Source organism: Labrus bergylta, chromosome 12, assembly GCF_963930695.1.
Source record: "Labrus bergylta chromosome 12, fLabBer1.1, whole genome shotgun sequence".
Taxonomy (NCBI): Eukaryota; Metazoa; Chordata; class Actinopteri; order Labriformes; family Labridae; genus Labrus; species Labrus bergylta.
Window position 1 is genome coordinate 29,430,347 of NC_089206.1, and position 22,264 is coordinate 29,452,610.

The window sequence follows — 22,264 nt, forward strand, 5'->3', positions numbered from 1 at the left end:
CACTGTTGACCTTTTCTACAACCAGGAGCTACTCAAGGCCGCCTCCATCTCCAGCCAATTGGGATTTCAAAGCCGCTCCTGGATGTCCCAGGATCCTTTGTCTCCACTCTCATCTATAGGTAAGCACAGTGTGCAAGCCCTCCCTAACACCAGCCTCTTCAAAACTCTGCACAATAGCCAGATTTCCTCCCAATTTGCTGGGAGAGAATAGGAGGCTCAGGAACTCCTTTCAGGAGCTTTGAATGGTTGGCCTAATTCAGACTCAATCTTTGGGTTTGCCAGGCCTCACCCCAACCTTAGCTGGCCTTGCTTTGGGGCTCCTGACTTTGGCTAATGCTAGGCCAATCCAACTGTTGAGGGATTTAGCCTTGTGCAAATTCCTGCCTCTTTGGCAAAACCCACTGCCTTACATTTCTATTTTTGAGTAAATCAAGTAATATTTGAAATGGAATCTGTCAAAGTCGGAGAATACGTAATATTTTTCTAATGGTATGCTTTCTATAATTACAATCATTTTCAACTTAAAGAGCCCCAATATATACCACATGCCACTAAGGTGTAGAACTACTAACTTTTTTCCACCGCAGCCGCACTCCTCTAACCTCAAAGTGACCGGTGCCCCTTAAACACACATTTGTGCTGAGGGTAGTGTGTTTTTTATAGAATCTGTGTTCACTCTGCTGACCATTTGTTCTACTTGACCTCGCTGCACTCATCTCTGCCCCAATTATGCAAGCACACACGGCCACTTTGCATACTGGTACTTCCTTTTCTTCCTAACACTCTTGAGTTCAGTTCTAATCAACCACCCTTCGGTCATGCACATTGAACACACACACAAGTACACAGCATTCTCACCAGAGTTCCTTAAAGACTCCCACCTTCCAAGTCCAAGGACTGCTATTAAAGCAATCAGGAGCCTTCTAAGCTAGGTCAAGAGCAAGGTGCTCACATGGGGATTCTGATTTGAATTATGCAAAGAGGGAACAGGAAGAGAAGGAAGAAAAACAGAGAGGAAAGGAGAGACACAAAAAGATTAGAAAGTACCCCACCAAACCTTGCATAGTTACACAGAGGCGATATCTTAAGGAAAGGGTATTGTGTGAAAATGATAAAGGTGGGGAAGTGACTTCTGATGAGACAAAAGGGACTGAAACAGTCAGGAATTTAAAAGATTAGTCTTAAGTCCAAGAACCTGACCTTCGGACCTGATGAAGCATTAGAAAGTATGGTGAGGAGTGAAATGGTGAGACCACACGCAGTTTTGTGAGTGTGTTAGTGTGTGTGTGCTGGTGTGTGTGTGTGTGTGTGTGTGTGTGTGTGTGTGTGTGTGTGTGTGTGTGTGTGTGTGTGTGTGTGTGTGTGTGTGTGTGTGTGTGTGTGTGTGTGTGTGTGTGAATTTGTGTCTGAGATCAACTTTCCCTGTGGTCCATTCAGTGTCTAGTGGTTCAGGATACTGAGACAAGAGAAGCAAGAGGAGAGAGAATTATCATGAAATACAACAATTCATCTTGTGTGTGTGTGTGAGTGTGTGTGTATGTGAGACAGTTACTTAGACATCATCGCCTTGTAGAATATCTGAATAGTCTTTTTATATAACATTTTACTGATTAACTTGTAAAAAATGTTTTGTAACAAAACCAAAGTGCTGACATCAACATGACTCTTCTCTTTGCTAATGTTTTAGGAGCAAAAAAGTGTAATAAAATAATACCTCATTACACAGAATTACTAGAAAAAGTAACACAAAAAACTGTGGCTGAAACTTCTTTGTAAAAAAAGGCGACTGAAAATGTTACTCACTTGTGGAAAATATAAGCCGATAATTGCACTGTTGTCAACATATGTCATTTTATGCGTGTCCCTTTGTGTGCATAGATGAGTCTCCTCCGGCCAGGCCCACCCTGTGGTGAACATAATCATGGCCCTGTCTTCCTCAGGTTAAAGGCTCACTGCTGGGTCTTCTGGCACTAATGCAGTGGGAAACTATAGGGGTCACATTAGCCCCAGCTACTTCAGCATGCATTACAGTAGAAAGAACTCGGTTCCCCATTAAAAGCCACCAGCGGGCTATGATGTGGGCCTACCTGTGATGGCCTAAATGAGTCACTTAATGATAGCTGTGCTACAGCGAAGGAGTGCTCATACAAAGAAATACTGATTGGATACTGATTTAGTACGAGGGTCAGACGAATATGAGTCAGTGTATCATATCACTTCTGCCACTTTTCTCACTTCATGAACAGCAGGGGTCCAAGTCTTGAGTGGATATTATTAGGAATCACATACTTTACATACTTTTTGCCACATTATTAAAAATTGCAAAGCCTACCATTGATGTGTGAAACTAGATGTGCTTCCCTAAAATGTACAACCTGGCTTTAAGAATTAGATCATTGGTATCAAGTCAGTTATGTATGTGGCAGATATTAAACAAAATACTCAATAAACTTCAAATTCTTATATATCCACAACAAGTACCACAGTATGAATTTGTGTGTCACTATCATTTTTACCATTGGCTTCACTGCAAAATAATGTTTTTTCTCTATTTTACTATGGCAATTATTTTGATAGGGATTTGCAGCGAACTTTAAGTTATCTGCCATTTAAGTATTCTATTTTTCACTGAAGGTGGATATTCCTGTCTTGATTTATTTAAAAAATTGTTGAGCAGGTGTGGTTAGGAAGTAGAGTGGCTCCACCATGAATCACAGGGTTGGTTGTCCATTCTCTGACTCCTCTGGTCAACATGTTGAAGTGCCCATTAAAACACTGAACCACTTCCAGTGCGGTAGATATTCAGGTAAAAGTGATCAGTGTGCTGTTGCTTCATACACATGTAGATCTCAAAACCTTTAGAGAAATTTGTTGTAAGCAACAATCAGAACTTTCTCAATGGATGTGTATATCCTAGCTGAGGCTTGTGGGAAGAGAGGATGCATATGTCCCAGCAGCAGAGATGAGGAGAGGGTAAGTGAGCCATGTGGAGGAAGCCAGAGGGTGAGTGGTGATCTGTAAGATGATACCCTGCTACCTTCCCTGACCCCCCTGTCGGGCCACTCTGTTACCTGGACAAGATGGGAGGTATTAAGTGGCCTGCTGTCCCGCTAGGTTGAGTTGCTGATCCGCTAGCCAGAGAGGAAAGCCAACCCCTACTCCCATCTTCACTTCAGTGGGAGCGTTTGTTTTGATTTTTGTCCTCTCTTTCTCACAGACAAACCTGAGAGGCCCAATTTATCTGGGATAGAGTGAGGGGAAATAGGGCGCCTTGCCACTTAAACACTAGAACTTTAAGCTGGCAACAGTTCGTCAACTCTCTCTGCAAATGTCTTCCTTCACTGTAATGCAATGCTGGCATACGCAGAACAACAAAGAGCTTTTGATAATACCACAATTACAGAAAAAAAAATACAAGTATTGTCGCAATGTAAATGAAAATTTGAATTGATGACTAAATAGCTTTGTTTGATGGATGTGGGGAACAAAGGGCCAAGAAGCAGATGAGAAGTGGATTTAAAAGCAACCACTTCATGGATTATATTTATTTTCTTTAAAACAAATGACATCTCTTGGTTTCCTGTGAAGAGCCAGCGATTTTTCTGTTGCCCACCCACATCTTTAGGCTGGGCAACACAGGGACTGCTGAGAGAACAGGAGGAACAATTTGTTCATTCTCAACCAAGACATGAGGGCTATGGATGAAGGGAAAAAAAGACACCCAATATCCAAAATCCCTCTCTCAGGGCCATCATGTGAAGAATTCCCCCTCCTCTCCTCCTCCTGTCCCCCCCCCCCTCCTCCCTCCTTTCCTTTCCTCTTCTCTTCTTTTCTTTTTTAATCAAGCCGTCTGGGGTTGTCAGGTCTTTTGAGACGAGGACTCCCAGCCATGTGAAAAGTTAATCCCTTGTGGGCCTTCTTCTCTGTGGCGCTCATCTCCCTGGGAACACTGGTGGTGGCTTGCAGGCAGGTGGTAGTGGGCGGGGGGAGGTGGATTGGAGGACGGATTGATGGAGGGATGAAGGGTGGGATGAACACAGGGCCACCCTGACCGGATAAAGTAATGCAGACTCTATCCAATCCATCCCTGACTCTGAAGCCCACACCTGAACTCAGGGCCTTGGTGTGCCCTGGACCCTTGCCATATAAACCCTGCACATAGACACACCACCACCCGATTACTGCTTCCCTCCACCCTTTCTGTCTCAATCCTTAACTCCGAGACCTTTTGATGAGCAGCTGCAATGGAAAGCAGAGAGGATTTGTGGTGTGGAGAGTTAGTCGAGTGGCTTCTAAAGGATGACAGTGGCTCACAATGGAGAGGGTACTCCTGTTGCATTGTGCCCAAAACCTCCCTGCACTGCATCCACCCCCCCTCCCTCTGCCCCCCACCACCACCCCATCCAACCACTTGGCTTGAACCGTTCCTCTCTAGCCATTTCACTGTGTGTCAAAGCAACAATCCAGACAGACTCCTCTTGGGCCTTCTGCCAAGGAATGAAGGACATGATAGATAACAATGGAGGTAAGACTTGGGGTTCAACAGTGCTTTTGTCAGGATTTTCTCAATGAGCTGTTTCAGGGACATCAAATGCAAGTAAAAAAAAAAAAAAAAAAAGTATGCAGTCCTAAGACACATCTGTCTTTTAGTTACGGAGGCAAAGAAAAGTCATATTTCTGCTTGAAAGTTGCAGGCAGGAAGGTGAAAGAATGTGGCTAACAAAAGGCCTCTCTAGCAGTCTGAAGGAGACAGAAAAATGCACACTTAAATGCTTGAAGGCTCAGTCAGCCATCTTAAATCCTCTTCCCTGTCCATCTCACACTCACTCAATCCTAACTTAGCCCATACTCAATCTTTAACAAATGTACACACACACACATTCGCCGTCCACTGCCCACTTGATGTGCCCCAAGGCCCCCCCCCCACCCCACCTACACACACACACACACACACAAAAGAAAAGAGTTTGAGCTAGAGAGAATCTCTGTTGGAGGGGTTTACGGAGCAAGATTTGGGAGTTTGTAAAGGTCAGTGCGGACTTTGTTCAATCTGAGGGTTTATCTCAGCAACTGCAGGGCAGGACAATGGGGCCACTCGCCGCGCAACAGAAACCCAAGCTGTGGCAGCTAAATTACTTCACTGATAAGGCCGAATTAGAAGCACTGGGACCCTGGAGGCTGGGGAAAAAAAGGAAGGGGGACCAAAAAGAAAAGAAGCATAGGAAGAATTGAGAGGGAGGGCACATAGGATTATGAGTGGGGGTTCAAAAATCAATTAATCTCAAAAGAGAAGATTTGAGTCTGTGATCAGGATAAATTAAAGTACATGGCTTGTTTTTATGAGTGAAAGCACAAGTCAAATACACAGACACCAGCACTTTACAGTACACTGGAATGCGTGAAGCTATAAAAGTCTGTAGTTTGCGAGCATTAATTAAAACATGACTTTGTTTGAACAGAAGTGTGTAGCTATACACAACACTCTGTTGCTCAAAAGGACCTCTGAACTGTGGTTTATGTGTGTGTGTTTTTGTGAAAGAGTTGAAGACCTATAAAGACAGACAGTCAACGTGAATCCCATAAAGAATCCCCACTCCAGAGTAGGAGAAGGAAGGGAAGGAAAAAAATGAATGGAACTGCTTGAGTGGTCTGGTAGTCAGGCCCCTTTGCCTTAAGTGTTTATGCAGTGTGTTTTGTGGTGGGCTCTTACTGTACACTGGCATGTCAGTCTGCAGTTCTATAAGAAATGTTGCCTCCCTGTCCCTCGTATCTGCCATGCAATGTTTAAAGCTCATGGAACTTTTTTTGCAAAGTGGCATTGTAAGCCCTTGGCCAGCAGAGGGGAGCAAGCTTTGTCACCAGAAACAGTCAGGATTTATGTTCTAACAGCCAAATAAAATGACATAAAAAAATGGTGTCAAGGTTGATTTTAACTTTTAAAAGATGAGTAGTGATTAACAACATATAGAGATGGGAGGAAAAAGACAACATAAATGTTATGATGTGAATTTTATGAAAGACATTTTTTGGGAAGAAAAACAACTAACATGCAATCAAATAGTAATCATTTTTATACAAACATTATTTAAAGGTTAGATTGCACATTTGCACTCACAGCCTCACACTCACACAATACAACAATACTTTTCTGTTGTTTGTATAACTTCTGTATCACATGGCCCAGCCAGGCATAAGCGTCTCAGAGGGCTAGAATATTTATCAGGTGTTTTTTTTTTTTCCCACCAATCTGAGGTACTGGGTGGCATGCTGGGTACCGCTGTGTACCAGCTGCACCCACGTCAGCTCACATCCTATCCAGAAAGAGTGACACAGAGCACAATCATGTGACATGTACTGTTCTGACCATTAAGAAGATTTACAGTAATCAAGTTCAAGCCTGTATAACCTTTTCTTTCTTTCGAGACATCTAAGCTAATAGTAAGGTCATTGTTCCCCATAATACAAATTAAGTGGGGAATAAATTGATTCAGGTTTGTTTTTTCTCTTGCTGGTCCATTTTTTAATTTCTGGATATACACATCATTTTTTAGTACGTACAGTAATGTACTAAAAACCTAAATTTCACTGAGCAGTTGAATAGAACATTTGAAATGTAGATGTCTACCTGAATATACATCTTTGTAGTCTTTCACAGATGTAGAAACCCAGCTGTTGGAATTTGATCACTTAAAAAAAAAAAAGGTCTTATACAGAACGTTTTACCTCTAATATTGACTAAAAGTGACTTGCCTGTCTCCCAGGATAACACAAGAAAACACTATATGATACATTGAAGTGAGGAAATAAATTTGCAAATGATTTATGTGAGATCACATTACTATTTTATTAGAAGGAATTGACACAATTGCAGGATTGAAATGAATGCAATTCACTTTTTAAAAAAACATTATTGGTCAATGAATATGATATCTGTCTAAGTCACACTGGACAAACTGTCATCTGCTTTTGTCAAAATTGTTTTGACTTTAAGAGATAAAACTACTTTTCTGTTACATTCATAATTCCTGAGATATATTTTTGATTTTTTTAATACTTTTCATTTTTCCACAAAATAAAATATGTCAGAAGATACATTTTCAAGATGTTAAAATATGATTCAGACAAAGAAATGTGGACGTGCAAATCTGTGTGCATTTACACACAAGCACTCACACACATGAGCACACCTTATGAAATCCGGACTCTGTCTAAACCTCCTTGATGTCTCAGTGGTGGAGAAAATGAGCAAAAAGTCAATCAAGCAAATCTGCAAAACTTTCCAAAGTAAAGATGTCCCAGTGAGTTTGACACTTCAACAACTCCACACTGTTCTAAAATCAAATGTCGTCACTGGCTTAGCTTCTCACTCTGCTGTGTTATTTTTAATGACCGAGTAGAGGGAAGAATAACATTTTCCTGCCTGGCTGTGTCTTCTTAAGTTCATGTGGGTGTACATGTATGTATAGTTTATAATCCTGTTCATGTTCATGTGTTTAACACTATTTCATGCAATCCAAAATATACAGAATGTTTATGAGTGCCCTTTATGACGTTAAAAATAAATGTCTTATTTTTAACCAAATAAAAAGTCATAAAATAGCCCAGCTGTGCTCTAGTTTCCTCCTGGGCTCACTTCTCGTGGATTGAGGTCTTTAAGCAGCACAAGAACTGTATGGATTAAACAAAAATAAGTATTTCAAGGCTTCAGGTAATGTTGTATATCTGATTATAAAAATTGTGATCAAACCCGCCACTGGGACATGATTAACAGGTCACAACTTCCTGCTTCAATCATAGTCATGTTAGGACTTCAGATTTCAAGTGAGGGAGGAAGTAAAAGTGAGTGGAAATGGAAGCTAGAGACAGAGATCTGAGAAAAACAGGGCACATGATATTGCATTAGAGGGCTCTTACAGATACAACAATATTTCACATTCTCACTGATATTTAACAAAATAAGAGACAATCAGAATTGAGATGGAATAAGCCTTATACAATGACTAATGAATACATATATCTCTGCCCAAGCTGGGAAGGCAGTGAAGTGTATGTCTTCATGATAGGATAAATCTATTCACCAACATAAACAGCATTTGAAAATTGTCATCATCTTCCACTGGGGAAAAGAGCAGTGTCATTGTCTGCTCCTGCCCCTAAGGCCATAACTGATGGGACTATTCATCAGGGCAATGATGAATGATGGGGTTTCACTAGATACACAGAGAAAGAGATGGGGAGACGGGGATCGGACACGAGTTACCTACGCTTCACCACAGAGGACTGATGGGCCAATGTAAGGTCTTTTAAATTAATGTTTAAGAAACCTCGCCTAAGAGAAACCTCATGCAAAAAAGGGTAGCATTGTGGTGGAGATGCGTGAGGAGACTGTGTGTGTGTGTGTGTGGGGGGGGGGATTCAGGCAAACAAGAGCTTCCATTGAGATTGCTTGGTTGTAGTGGCTGAGGTCTAAAACCAATGACCAAGTAATAACAGCCCAAATCCCAGGGACAATATTTGTCAAGTTCCACTCTTTTCAAAGATGGTGACTTTCTTCATGTTCTTCCTTAGGAGCTTGCACACCTTTTATCAGAACCTTGCAGATTAATTTATTATCTAATTAACAGATGGTGGTAACTGGTTATGAACAAATGATAAGGTATCAGGCTTCTAATAAAACTTGACATTTAATTTGCTGCCCTGCTTCCTCATTATCAATTACCGTGTTCATTGAATATAATTGACAATGGTTTGAACTGGGACACAGGAGGCTTATCTTTAACAGCTTACTTTAAAAACAAAAACTGTCCTGCTATGGTGTGTCCAGGAGCAACGGCGACCATATGTTTAATATTAGATGGAATCTGTTCCACTGGAGTGCTCCGAAAGCTGGGAAAATTGGATTAAATTGGCTAATGGCATGTTTAAAACCTACATGAAATGAACGTGAATGGAAGATATTACAGCACCCATGCCCAGGACTTGTGGTGTAACGCTCACTCTCTAGTGTTTTCCTCAGTGTGTAAACTTGGGGTTTCTGTCAAACTCAAATAATGATGACAGAAAACCACATACTGTTGTTCAATACTGTTATTAGAAACCAAAGGCTTGATCTCCTTTTCATTACCAAAGGACTATTCACACATGTGCCAAAGTAACTCCTTATGTTAACACTTCATTTCATAAAGGACCAATGATAAAAACATGCCGATAGTGGAAATTATTATTTCATAGTTTATACTATTAAAAATTAAAAAGTCTTAGTTTAAAACATTTTTTACTGATATGCATATAAGTGTAAAGCAGCCATATGTATGTTGAGGATCTTGTCAAATAAACATAAGATCTAGATGGTGGATATTCTGTGCAAATTTCTACAAGTTCACAAATTACTTAAGGTTCTAAAATTGTTTTGTTTTTGTTCTAATCCCTTGTAGGTGAATCCCTTATTATGCAATGGGAAAGTATCCTGAACCTTTGCACATGTTTTTCAACCAAAAAAGGGGGATTCTTGCACATCCCTTCAACTAATAATTGTAAGAATAAAGTTAATATCTGTAGGACTTGGAAATAGACAAAGTGCTTTTACACCACATGTCACACGTACTCATTCACACCTATTCACACACTGATGGCAAAGGTTGCTATGTTAAGTAACCATCAGAAGTAACTTATCCCATTCACACGTCGCTGACTAAGCAGCTGGAGCAACTTGGGGTTAATTGTCTTGGCCAAGGACACATCGGCCACATGGCTGCAAGAGCTGGCGGTTTGAACCCCCAACCATGGTTAGGAGACGACCGACTCTAACAACTGAGCCACAGCCACCCATGTAAAAAACAATGTTACCAAATATTTTGCAAATACTGTACTAAAGACAAAACCCAAAGCGTACGGAACGTTCAACGCAGGGAAAACAACAGAGACATTTACAATATAGAATGATGGTCGATAGATCAACATAGATAGAACATAAGAACTACAAGAGCCTTTTGATAATTAAACTCCATAAAGTGACTTAAAAGGATAAACTGATGTATCAAGTCGAAGTTCCTCAGACATGTTCCACAGCTGAGGAAACCAAACTGCAAACCTTTGGTCCCCTTTTATTCAAAATGAGATGTTGGAATGGCAAGGTAGTTCCTGCTCCAGAATCTTCGCTGATTGGTAAGAGGAAAGTAATTCAGATATTCCATTATAAATATATATATTTGATTGTTTTCTGTTTTTAGACAACAATGTCTTATTGTTCCAATTCTCAAAGACTAACTCCATAACTAGCCCAATGGTTAAGTGGAAAAGTGTGGTCTGATGTGTGATTTTGTTGAACGGTCCCTTTGATATGGAAGTGTTATTCCATTTACAATGAAAGCAGATCACATGAGGTTAAACTAAGAATCTGAAATAAACACAAGGTTCTTGTGCACTAATGAAAGGAAAGACCCATCCCAATTATGCCCTTATGACCTATACTGATAAGTTACATGAACTACCTTATGGCCATTAGTTGCCACCTCAACCAAAACAGCGATGCCACATTCAACAGACCCAGGATCTGTTTAAGCAAGCTAGCCAGGTAGTGACAACCAATTCTATCTTCCCAACTACATCGCCCCTTCTGTCCCCAACAACTCAGCCACACCCTCCATGCTATAAGACAGGCCTGATGTTTTTTTTTCCTGTTGCAGCTTTTGGAAGTGCTCTGAGCTCAAGGCCATGCTCATCAGAACTTGGTTTCTTATTTAATAATTAAAAGACAAGATTATGACCACATTTATGGGAGGAGCACTAAACTTTCTATACAATTGTCTACTCTCTAGACAAACTGCTTGACTCTAAAATTGGACGATCAGCCAATTTAGTCCTAATGATTATTGAATACTAACTTCTTGGATCTTAACCAGCACTCATAACTGAAGCAGTAGAACATGGCGTTCAACATGGGAACAATGCAATTCACATTAATACAAATCTGCCAGGAAACAACCCTCTTTTATTCTTAATATTCTTTCTTTATCTTCATCTTTACCATTAATTGTCTTGGTTACTATCTCCTTACAGTCCAGAGAGGTTTCTGCCTATCAATTAAGTATCCTTCACTTTAAGGGCCAAACCCCGAGATAAGGAACACCTTTTTTGAGGAAGGCACACAGATCAGACAAGTTCCAAGCTGCACCTTGAATGCCCTTTGGGATATTTAACAAAATAACTTGGCCTTCTGCCCACCTCAGGCGAAACACAAAAGGCTAGCAAACACTTAAGGAGGCAAGAGGTGGGTCATGACAGATAAGTGTCAGGGTGCGCCAGGACTTCTTCTGCCTTAAGTTTAGAGACAAGGACGTTAGCTTGGCTCAGCGATAAGGTGCAGAACAAAAGAAGCACAGTGTCAACTTGAAAAATGTCTGTCAATCTTGAGATTAAGTGGCTTAAAGAGGTGACAGAGATGCATGATATCATGGCTGGACAGGTATCTGTCACGTAGAAACCTTGGTGGCATGAGAGGGCCTTGCCAGATGTCTTAGTCTATCACTAAGTCAATAACAGGGTAAACAGAAGAGCTAGCATACTTTTTGTCTCTTTCCACACATAGCTGGATAAATGATACTGATATGGAAAATCACCCCACAAAAAGTAAACATGAAAAAGAATGAGGGACTGACAAAAAGAAGTTTGCCCAGGCAACAAAGTCATCCCAAGGTTCACTGTGACAAAGAGATAAATATGGCTGCAGGGCTGACATGAATTCTATGATGCATGTCTTTGCGTAAGAAAACATTTATTTTGACCTTGTTCAAAAGGTCTACATGAGTGCACATTTCTGAAAACAAAATGCACAACTGCCCATCTTGAAACCTCTTTATCATGCCTCAGAAGATACCCTAAAGGGTTCATGCAGTGTTTCTATTATTTAATCATTTAACCTGACAGTGGCAGAACACTGAGATCGGTAATTACAAGTTTAGCTGTCATGGAATTTAACAAAACTGACAAGTAAGTGACTCCATCTTCTCATATCGTTCCAGAGTTAGTGCTGCAACTTTGTTGTGTGTTCATCTTCAAACAATAACAAGAATTTCAAAAGCAATGATTCAGAGGTGAAAGGATACACCCAATGGTCAGAGGGTAAGATGAAGTGAGAGTAAACATCATCAATTGTACTTAAAGAGGGTTCAGTCGAACCATGTGTTTGATCAAGAATGTTAGGAATACAAACGTGACTGAGATTTACTTTCTTTCCTTTCCTTAAAGATAAAAGTAGTTTCTGTATGACGCATTTAAGGATAACAAAGAATGCAAGCTTAACTGGCAATTCTCCCTATTACCATGCACAACTTCCTCCAAACATATCCAAAAATGTGTTGCTCTGTCTGCTGACATCTGAACACCCAGGGGAGTTAGATCAGTGAGTGCATTCAATGCCAGTCTTTGAAGAGCACAATACCCTCAGCTATTGTACTGTGACATGACTCTATCAATGGGTAAGTCAGGTCAATCTACCGGCCAGATAATAGCAGCTCTCACTCTGACAGTAGATCCCCACCGTGGCCTCTCTAAGGGCCTCACCTCACTCTGTTCGCTAAGGCCTTCCTATCCTGAGAGGTTGGCAGTCCAACACACGCAGAACCAGAGAGACATACACACATATAGTAGACCTGGGGCCCTGGCGTTCTATCATGTTGTGTTAAAGGGGATCATAATGGTTTTTAAATGGATGACTTGGTGCTGGCCCAGAGAGAGAGAGAGAGTCTGAGACAGAGGAGAATGACCATGGCCTGCAGCAAAGCAGCTCTTAGATTGAGCTGTCCGTCTCGCTGAAATGAGTCTGAGTTAACACCTCTTGCAGTCCCTGATGCCCCAGGACAGACAATAGTAGGCTTCCTTTCTGCCTTCCTCTTTCTTCTTTCTCTCTCTTACAACTTCACCTTTTTTATTGCTATCCATGTGTGTCTCTACCAATCATCGCTTTAAACCAAGGTATCCACAAATTCCAACAGCATCTGCCATGTGAATGTTAGAGCTGTTGGACTGTTTAGGCCGCAGTGTTTGAAAAGCCAACACTATAACTTATAAAAAAATCCACAAAAATGCAGTCAATGTTGTTAAACTGTTTTGGTTTTGTGTACAACTGCAGATGGCATATATTATTGTCGATGACTGAAAACCTTGTTACAGCAATTTTGGTGATTTCATGTTTTAGGGAATTATAGGGCCACTTGCATAGTATAGTCTACAACTCAAATGAAGTAGGTATGAAATAGAAAACGAGGCAGCTAGGAGCTTCTGGGGAAGAAACACTTTTCTCCACAGTTTTTTTCCTAAGAGGAAGTTAATCTAATTGTTCAGTTAACTTAATTCAGCATTTCATTAATGTATGAGTCTTTGGTTAGATATGATCCCATTTACACCACAGAGATCTCAGTTGACTTCAATTATTACTTCTCATAACACATCCCCCTGTTTTGGCAGGAGATGTGTTACACACGCACACATTTGTAAAATTTTCATGAAGAGTATCACACTCCTCCTTACCCTTATTTCTTTTCACTTTTCACATCTTTTTTCACTCAGCCATACTCCTGCCCTTCACCTCGGCCTGTCTATTTGTTTAAGACCAGAGGCAGTAGATGAGTACAGGGGGTAGAGAGTGAAAGGGTGGAGAGCGCGGCGTATGGGACTCCTAGGGGAGTCTGTTGATGACTATCAACAGGCTGACTGTTATGACTATCTGTGATAAGAGTCTGGGAGAGGAGAGCCCCCTGAAGGCTTCCAGCCCCAAACCAGACAGGATATCTAAAAAAAAAAAAGGATCCATGCTACACCAGAGTGAGTCCTCAAAAGACCACTCAGGTATAAGAGGAAGAGACGACAGATCAATCTTTCCATTTTGACAGCTTTGGTGACCAATGATTGAAGGGAAGCAAAAAAAACCCAGCAACACCCAAGTATATCTATAAAAAGCCTTGTTGACAAACAAACAAATTTATAAAAATGTCACAAATGATGGAGCCATAGTTACAAAAGTGTGAATGTGTTTATAGTTGTAAAGTGGTTCATTAAAATCTTTCTTCACTTCAATCTGACTGTGTATAAGAATGTGTATGAGTATGCTGGGACATTTTCTCATACAAATGTCTCTCTGGAGATGAAGGTGGCCCTTTTCCTTAAAGCCCAAGAGCTAACGCTTCCCTGATGAATATGCATTAGTCGGGTGTCTGGGGAGAAATAGAGGAGGAGGAGGAAAACTGAGAAAACATGAGAGCTACAGGAGAGAGTGTAGTTTTTGGAGAGGTGCCCTTTGCACCCCGAAAGGCTAGCCATAATATGAACTTTAAAAGGAGAATGTTCGGCCTGGCACACTGCCACATGGCGTGTGCCTGTGAGCTCTAATCGCCTGCATGCTCCTACAACTGTAAAAAAAAGAGAAAAAGGATAACAAAAGAAATGAAACCTTCTGTAGAAACCACCCAGAGTTCTTTAGACTGAACCTTGAGGGAACATTCAGAGGTTCTTTCTTAAAAACCTTTTCAATGAGGGATTCTCGAACATTTCCTCCATAGCTTCCTAAACGTCTAAACTATCTTCTCATTCTACTTAAACCAAGTGATGAGGGCAAGCTTTGAAAAATGAATATCTTATCTTTTTATTGTAGTTAAACTCAGTTTGTTTCTGTTTTCTTAAAAATAACTGCATCAGTAGTGGGTATCTGTAATGGTTTGATTAATATAAATTTAGTGTAATTTCTGCAGTGCAAAATATAATAATAAATATAGAATTTAAGCTGAACATTAAGCATGTCCTACTCTACAAGTTAACGCTTTAATTTCATCTGTTCTTTTTATTAAGTCCAAATGCTAATATATAATATAACATATTTGTTAAAAGTGTTGAAATTTGTCAAAAAATGTATAGAGTTGCCATAATGTACATCAGCTGTTTCATTTAAGCACCATGTGTCCATTCTAATATGATGTCACACAAAGTTACATGTTCAAGCTATTTTCCATGTAACATAAAAATGTTACTCTAGAACATGTGAAAGACCAACCCCCTTAATGTGAAGAGTTGAGGAGTCAGTAAAATTAAAAGCAGGCCAGTAAATTTCATCTCTGATTAAGCGTATAAGTAAGGGGAGATGGAGACAGAGAGAGTGAGACAGAGATCAGTTTTTTCCCCCCTAATGAGCTTACTGAAGCAACTTCCATATCCTTTAATGTCATGTTGAAATGAAAATTAATAGTTCAATATGCCGCAAATGCATTGGGCCATGCTTCTTCCATTTCCATATCAGGTGGCGTGACCAAATGAGGGTGCTCGCTCAGTCCGACGCCCAGAAAAGCTGATACCTCCACTAATCAACCAGATTTTTCCATCTGACATTGCTGTGCTGCCGGAATTCTGGATGAGTGTGTTTTTTTTGTATGTGTGTGATTGCCAATGATGTATGTGCATGATCAAAGATGAGGTCCAATCACAAGGGGGATACAAATGGAATGGACATCTCTGCTGACGATAACATCGTCTGTGAATAAAGGCCGATGGTTGGAAATGTGAAGTGTGACAGAAGAGTGCCTTGTTCATTCACTTACCCTGTCCAGAGCTACTTTAATGTTTCTCTCACTCGTTTATATGTTACTTTATGTGTGTGTATTTTTCTTACTATAAAACTGTGTTTGTGCCAATTAAGAGGACAGTCAATAGTTACAGGGGGTTGTATAGGAATGAAACAAAGACAAAAACAGTAGGCAACCAAAGAACAAAGACAAAGTACAAAGAAGCCAGGCTGGTTCCTACCTCCCATCCAAAGGAGCTGTCTTTGCCCATGGCCCCATGATGCAGCATACTGTGCAGACCAAACCTTTCACCCGCACCAATTCGGCTCTTGGCCCAAACGCCCAGGCCAGCCCCGGGCACAGAGGACTCCCGCAGCTCCAGTTCGCTGGGAATGGGAATGTCATCTGGAATGTAGACGGGTGCCTCATAGGGCGAGCCCTCTTTGGGTGTGGTGAAGTCCTGGTCGTTGCTGCTGCTGTTGCTGTTGTTGTGAAGGTGGTGGTGGTGGTGGGTGGCATAAATGTGGGGGTGCAGCAGGTGGTGGTGGTTGTTGTTTTGATGGGAAGGGGTCGGTGAAGGCAGGGGAGACATGTTGATGACGCTGTCATCTGCATCATCTTCTGGGCTGTCGGCACCACCGCCACTGCTCGGCGCTAAACCTTGCAGGTCGGCCTCTGTGTCGTACATGCTGTCCACTGGCTCACTGTCATCTAAGAGTCCAGACACAAACACAGCTATTGTTAATCAAAGGCAAAAGAGATACAACATAACACATTTTTGCAACATTTATAAAACAACAATGCCCTAGCTTTTATATCTTTTGTTTTCAGGGTTACAGACAATTATGTATTATTTTGCCATAACACTCCATTGCATTAACAAACTGGATCAAGTGTGAAATGAAAGTACTGATGTCTAAGGTACTGATGTCTAAAGTCATATCTCCATACTCAGTAGACATTGTGGACTTCCAAAATATGCTTTTTGTACCTAAATCACAAAAAAAAATAGTACAGTTTCATTATACAAACTGCAAACTGTTAAAAACACATGGCGCAATGAGAAAATAATACCTATCCATCAAGTTAAAGCCTTCAGATGATGCTTGTTGCGCTAACAGATTTGTGATTTATGTTAGAAGAGCCAATTGAGGAGTAGCTCTAGGGAAGCCAAGTGGTTGATGGGTAAAGTTCTCAATTTCATCACAGTCACTGTTTGTGCCAGGACTCATTTTTACAAATAATGGCTGTGTCCATTGATGACCTGGTTACCCTGGTCACTTTTCATTATTGTCCCGCCCACACACAGACTGTATGATTGTGTCTGTGCTCGAGGATCCGACCATTTCATTATGAGAGAAAATGATGAAATATGTGTGTGGATGTTCATAAAATGTGGCTTGTGTTGTACTTGACAGTTTTCATACACCAGTCTACCAGGTTCAATACTTAGTCATTGTCTGTAAAAAGTTTGTGTGTGTTTGTGTACATGCGCATGGGTGCATACGTGTGTGTGTGTGTATGTATGTGTGTGTGTGTGTGTGTGTGTGATTGCCTCAATCCATCTACAGTATGTGTGTCTTCTTGTTTCTCATTCTGGACAGATCCTGGTGTCTGTAGTCAAAGCACCACTGCAGTTTTACTATCTAAACACAGGGCCTGGCAATCAGCGGGCTAACTAGGCCCAAAATTACAGCAGGAGTGGTTTCAATCAAGCTCTCTCCCTCTGTTAACCTCCATCCAGCCTGCTGCCAAGGCTGCCAACACTTCCCAGGCTCAAGCTGGAACTGCAACATGACATTTTAAAATGTGCTTGTAAGCACATGACAGTTTTTTGGGTCACAGCGAACATTGCGGGTTGAATCTTTCTTAAAGTTGTTGTAATAGATGCATCATTAAAGAATTAGATTGAACAATGATTTCTATTCTTGTCTAAGATTCTAAACCATTGTTCTTTATACTTTATAAGGTGATGAGGGAATCACTATGGCCAGTAAGTTCCCTAAGTAAAACAATTAAATGAGCTCATCAAGTAAGTGATATTTAAAAAATATCATCACTAAAATTGCACTATTCTTTGTCCAGTCTATCAGAACTTTGGTTCTTATATATTATATCTAAATATTTGGGTTTGTGCCCGGGGACAGATGTGGACAGTGTAAGCTGTTAAATTAACTGACATGTACATTAAGAATGTGAAACTTGAAACTATGATCGCATGCGACAAGGGCTTGCTAGCTCCTGGCAAACCTGCAGCTGATCCGGGAAACGTATCATATAAAGCTTCAGCAGTAAACTCCAGCCTTTTATGACTGATTCTGCGTCATCCACTGATTTTGGCTGGAAAATAACCACATTATTTAATGATCACTGTTTCACAGGGGCTCAGACCATGCGTGCAATTAAGTATCGGAACATGTGAGCCAGAAGTAGCTTCCACTTTTTCACAGATCAATTAAAGTCTTATAACTCAGCCCTATCTGCTGCTCCATATGCTCAATCAAAAGTGTTTTCAGGCTGTTAAACAGTTATTTTTTCTTTCTTTCTCCCTCTTCACAATCCTGCTCTTACTGGCACTTGACCCACTGAGAGCAATTTTGACAAGCAAGAAAGACAGCCTTGGAAAATTCATTAACATTTGCCTTTAGGAGCCTATGTTCCCTCCAAAAAAATGCACAGATTGTTACAACAAATAATTAAGTAACAAGAAGTAAGAGAAAAAAAACTCTTAAATTTTGTTGGATAAACAAAACATCTTTTGTGAGAGACATAAAGCTGTAAAGTGAGGAAGGAATGGCAGACCCAGTGTGATATTAAACACTTAACTCTCAGTTGTAATCGACCTGATTCATAAGGGGAAAAAAATTCCTGAAGAAAAATGGGACATTTTTAGATAATTTGCCAATAGAGACCAGCTCTGATTCCTTCTGCCTCCCCCTGTAAGAGAAGTGGACCATGCTGAAAAAAGTTACAGATGCGAAAAAGTAAAGCAGGAAAATAATGAAAGGGGCCAGGGAGAGGCTGAAGAGGAGGAGGTGCAGATTCTAAAATCTGACGACTGAGCTGCTTTTAAACAGCTGTATGTTAGCTTAGGGTCTCGAAAGACCAAGAAAGAGATGTTAGGTTCGACTCCCTGAGGGCTTCTTAAAAAACACCCGGGCCAGATAGTGCCTTTCCCTCCCTGCCTCCTTATGTTGTTCTTTCTCTCTATGTTCCTCCTGCCATCTCTTTCTCTTTTACGGGGAGCTATTTATCCTGATTACATCAGGGGTCAATCATTAATTCGCACCTTGGGGGTCCCGGTGCTGGCTGCGGCTACAATGGACTGCTTGTTCAGAGGCTGTTATTCCAGTGGAAAACTACGCTGCTCTGCCTGAGAACCGGGCCCAGGCCACATGAAGGCATCCCATTTATTTGATAAATTGTAAATGTGTGCCGTAAACGGAGCTCTTTTGCCTTGTAGCATAGCTTGCAATAACAAAGATTTTAGGGAACGTAGGCTATCACACAAACACACATCTGTTTGCAACAGCAGGAGCAGTTTCTGGACCGTAAACACATGTGCCAGAGATCAGCTGGTGTTGTAGGTAAAGATGAAATCTCATAATTACTGGATGTCACAGTCAAATGACAAGATGTGACATAGATACAACATGTATAGACAGTAACCTCTAAAATAAACCAAAATGTCAAATACTTCATTAGACAAGAACACAGCACAAGCTCAAAGCCCCCTGAAAATGTAACTTTTCAAGAATCAAGATTAAAAAAAATAATAACAGCATATAAATATGAAAGGCTGATAACATTGTAATCAGTGTTGCCATGGCAAAATAACTTGACACGGTGCTGAAAATCAGTGGTTTAATCGGAGGGCTTTACAACAGGGAAATTGTTCTGTGGTTGAGTTTAATCAGAGCACTCTAGACTTAAATGCAGAAAGATAGAGATCTGCAGTCATTTTCTGCCGTCTGCCTGGACGCACACAAACACATGTGCCTGGTGGTGCAGAGACTGAGCCGTATTGTTGATGTGGTCTGGGTAGAAAGAAACACTGACTTCTAGCAAGAACTCTAGGTTACAGTCTATAAATACTTCATTAGGGTAATTTCTGTCAGAATAAGCAGCCATCCCTTCATTGAGAAAAATCATTAATTCATAAAAAATCTTTGTAAAATCTAGTTAGAGATGCTTTTTACTTATGCACAGGGATGCAAAGATACATATAAAATGTGAAGCACTGCAGACAGAATTATGTGGCTGATTAATTTTTTAAAAAGAGGGTTCTGTGTGCCAATGATGGCCATCATAAAGTGCACACGTCGTATGTCCCTCACTGCCTTCCCTCTCCAGCGCACACAGAGAGTGTATCTTTGTCTGGCTGTAAATTAATCTGGTTCAATTCAAAAGGAAAGGCAGCCACTGATGAAAAGACAGAATCCAGGGAAAAGGCACAACTATGCAAAATTCTCCACTGGCTCCAAATATGGGAAGAAAAGATTGTCTGGTACAGAAAAAAGAAAGCAGAGGGAGAATGCGTGGACCATGACAGATATGAAAAATGGGTGCTGGTTGAGCAATAAATGGCCAAACATTTTGATGTGGGAGCTCTGTGCGTACATGGACATCTGTGTGTGAGAAAGTAATCTGCTGTTTGTGCTGCTATATTGTGTCAATATGGTCCCACTTAGCTGCATTATTGCACCGCAGAGTGATATTGGTACCTGTTTCTCTGTAGTAAGCAGGCCTTTGATGATTCTGTCTCCATACAAAGGAGGAAAAATTCTCACTGCTTTAAAACAGGAGAGGCGGGGGATAACATCAAATGAGTGCAATTCAAAGATGGGGTAAGTGAGAGGGGAAAATCTGTGTTTTTCCAAGGTGGCACTGGGGTAATATATATTCAAAATTATGTATAAATAGAAGCATGTGACGAAGCAGCCAAAGGAGGATGTTTAGAAGAAAAGGTATGTGTAGTGAGTGAGCAATGGGGGCTATGGTACCAGCAACCCTCTCTACATGTGTGTGTGTAAACTCCATAATGGTTCCCTTGTAAAAGCACCAAGTAACATTTCCAAGCAACTACAGCATAACTTCTACAGAAAGCTTGAAAAGAGATCAAAATACAGGAATTGAAAATAAATATACAAATAAACAGAACAAGTTGCAATATATATAAAATGTATATGTTTGTACATTAATATCTGCTGCATATATGTTTTTGTGTTTTCCCTACCGGACTGCACATGCAATGCTACATATCTACAAATTTAACATAACATGTTGAAATATTATTTTTTCTATTTTTTGCTGACTCATGGTTTACACTCACTATATCCTAAAATTGTGAGGTAAAATTATGTGAAACTGTTGGTATGACTAAAAGTGACATATAAACATAATGTAAATGCTGTTTTTATTTATTTTATGAACTTGTGCAAAGTTTGCAATCCAATTCAACTCAATCATGCCCTGCTGTCTTGGACTTTATCTGCTTATGTAAGCTGCTAGGGGGAGCTGTCCCTATCTAGTTTTCTCTCCGAGTTGATGTTTGTTTTCTCCCTATCCTCCCTAACAGGAAAAAAAAAAAAAACACACAATCGCAGCACTTGTGAACAATTCCACAAAAACAACAACAATAAACTAGACTAAATTTGGTTACTTCAGCTAGATAAGAAACAGACTGGAACTGTTTTTTTTATGCAATAATGCACATTTTGTGTTTGTGTGTCGCTCTAACACAAAACTGCTGATATATTGATGTGTTTTTTTGTGCAGAGTAGCCTGGAGGCACTCCATTCTCCAATAGTGTGTATGTGTCTGTATATATATATATATGTGTGTGTGTGTGTGTGAGATCAAGCCTCCAGGCATATACAGAAGGCAACCTCCTGCAGCCAAGAACAGGTGTGTTGGTGTGTGTGTGTGTGTGTGTGTGTGTGTGTGTGTGTATGTGTGATTGTGTGTGTGTGTGTATGTGTGTGTATGTGTGATTGTGTGTTTGCGTGCGTTGGTGCCCCCTGGCCCCAAGGGGTTTCAGGGCCCCGGCCGCTGCAGACATTTATTAACAGGGCAGATTAATAGCACAAGAGGAAAACATGCTCGCAAACATGATAAATATTAATAGTAATCAATATCGAGTTACATTTACCAAATTGAGTTGCAAACATCACCCAGGGGGAGTGTAGGAGGGGGAAGGGAGAGGAAGCGGGGTAGAAATGAGAGGATGAAGAGAGAAAGGAGAAACTGGAAGAACAGAGAGGGGGGCAGGCAATATGAACAAGTGAAAAAATGGAATCACATTGAAATAGAAAAAAGTTGAGTGAATTAAAAAGAGACATGATTTAACAACAAAAACTTGAAATGAATGACAGAACTTCACAGACTTGGATAGTCACTAACTCAATTAACTATTCAAAGGTTGGCAGACTAACAAATGCTTTGACATACCTCTGCAAGAGGAGCAAATATTTTCTCACTAAGATCATTTAAAACAATTCATCAAATCCACTGTATTGTTTTCTATCATACCACAGCAGATACAGAGTGGCAGCCTTTGCAGACAAGCAAGGGAGATCATTTGCATCTTTTGATTATTATTTAAATTTATGATAATTTTTCAACAACTTGAGGTCAATCGTAGGGTGTGTGACTACAACTTATACAAGAAGAAGTTTGTCCTTGACTTACACTTAAATGGATATTCCAGAAAAGGA

At 40.5% G+C, this 22,264-nt stretch overlaps 1 protein-coding gene across 8 annotated transcripts in view; it reads right to left on the reverse strand.

The window, feature by feature from the left end:
• prdm16 (PR domain containing 16) overlaps positions 1-22,264 on the reverse strand; it is a 169,944-nt gene that overhangs the window by 98,763 nt on the left and 48,917 nt on the right. For all 8 annotated transcript variants that reach the window (XM_065960958.1, XM_029279738.2, XM_065960959.1 and 5 more), the window contains exon 2: positions 15,790-16,259. In XM_065960958.1, the coding sequence (XP_065817030.1) occupies positions 15,790-16,259 (470 nt within the window). The remainder of the gene's footprint in view (positions 1-15,789; positions 16,260-22,264) is intronic.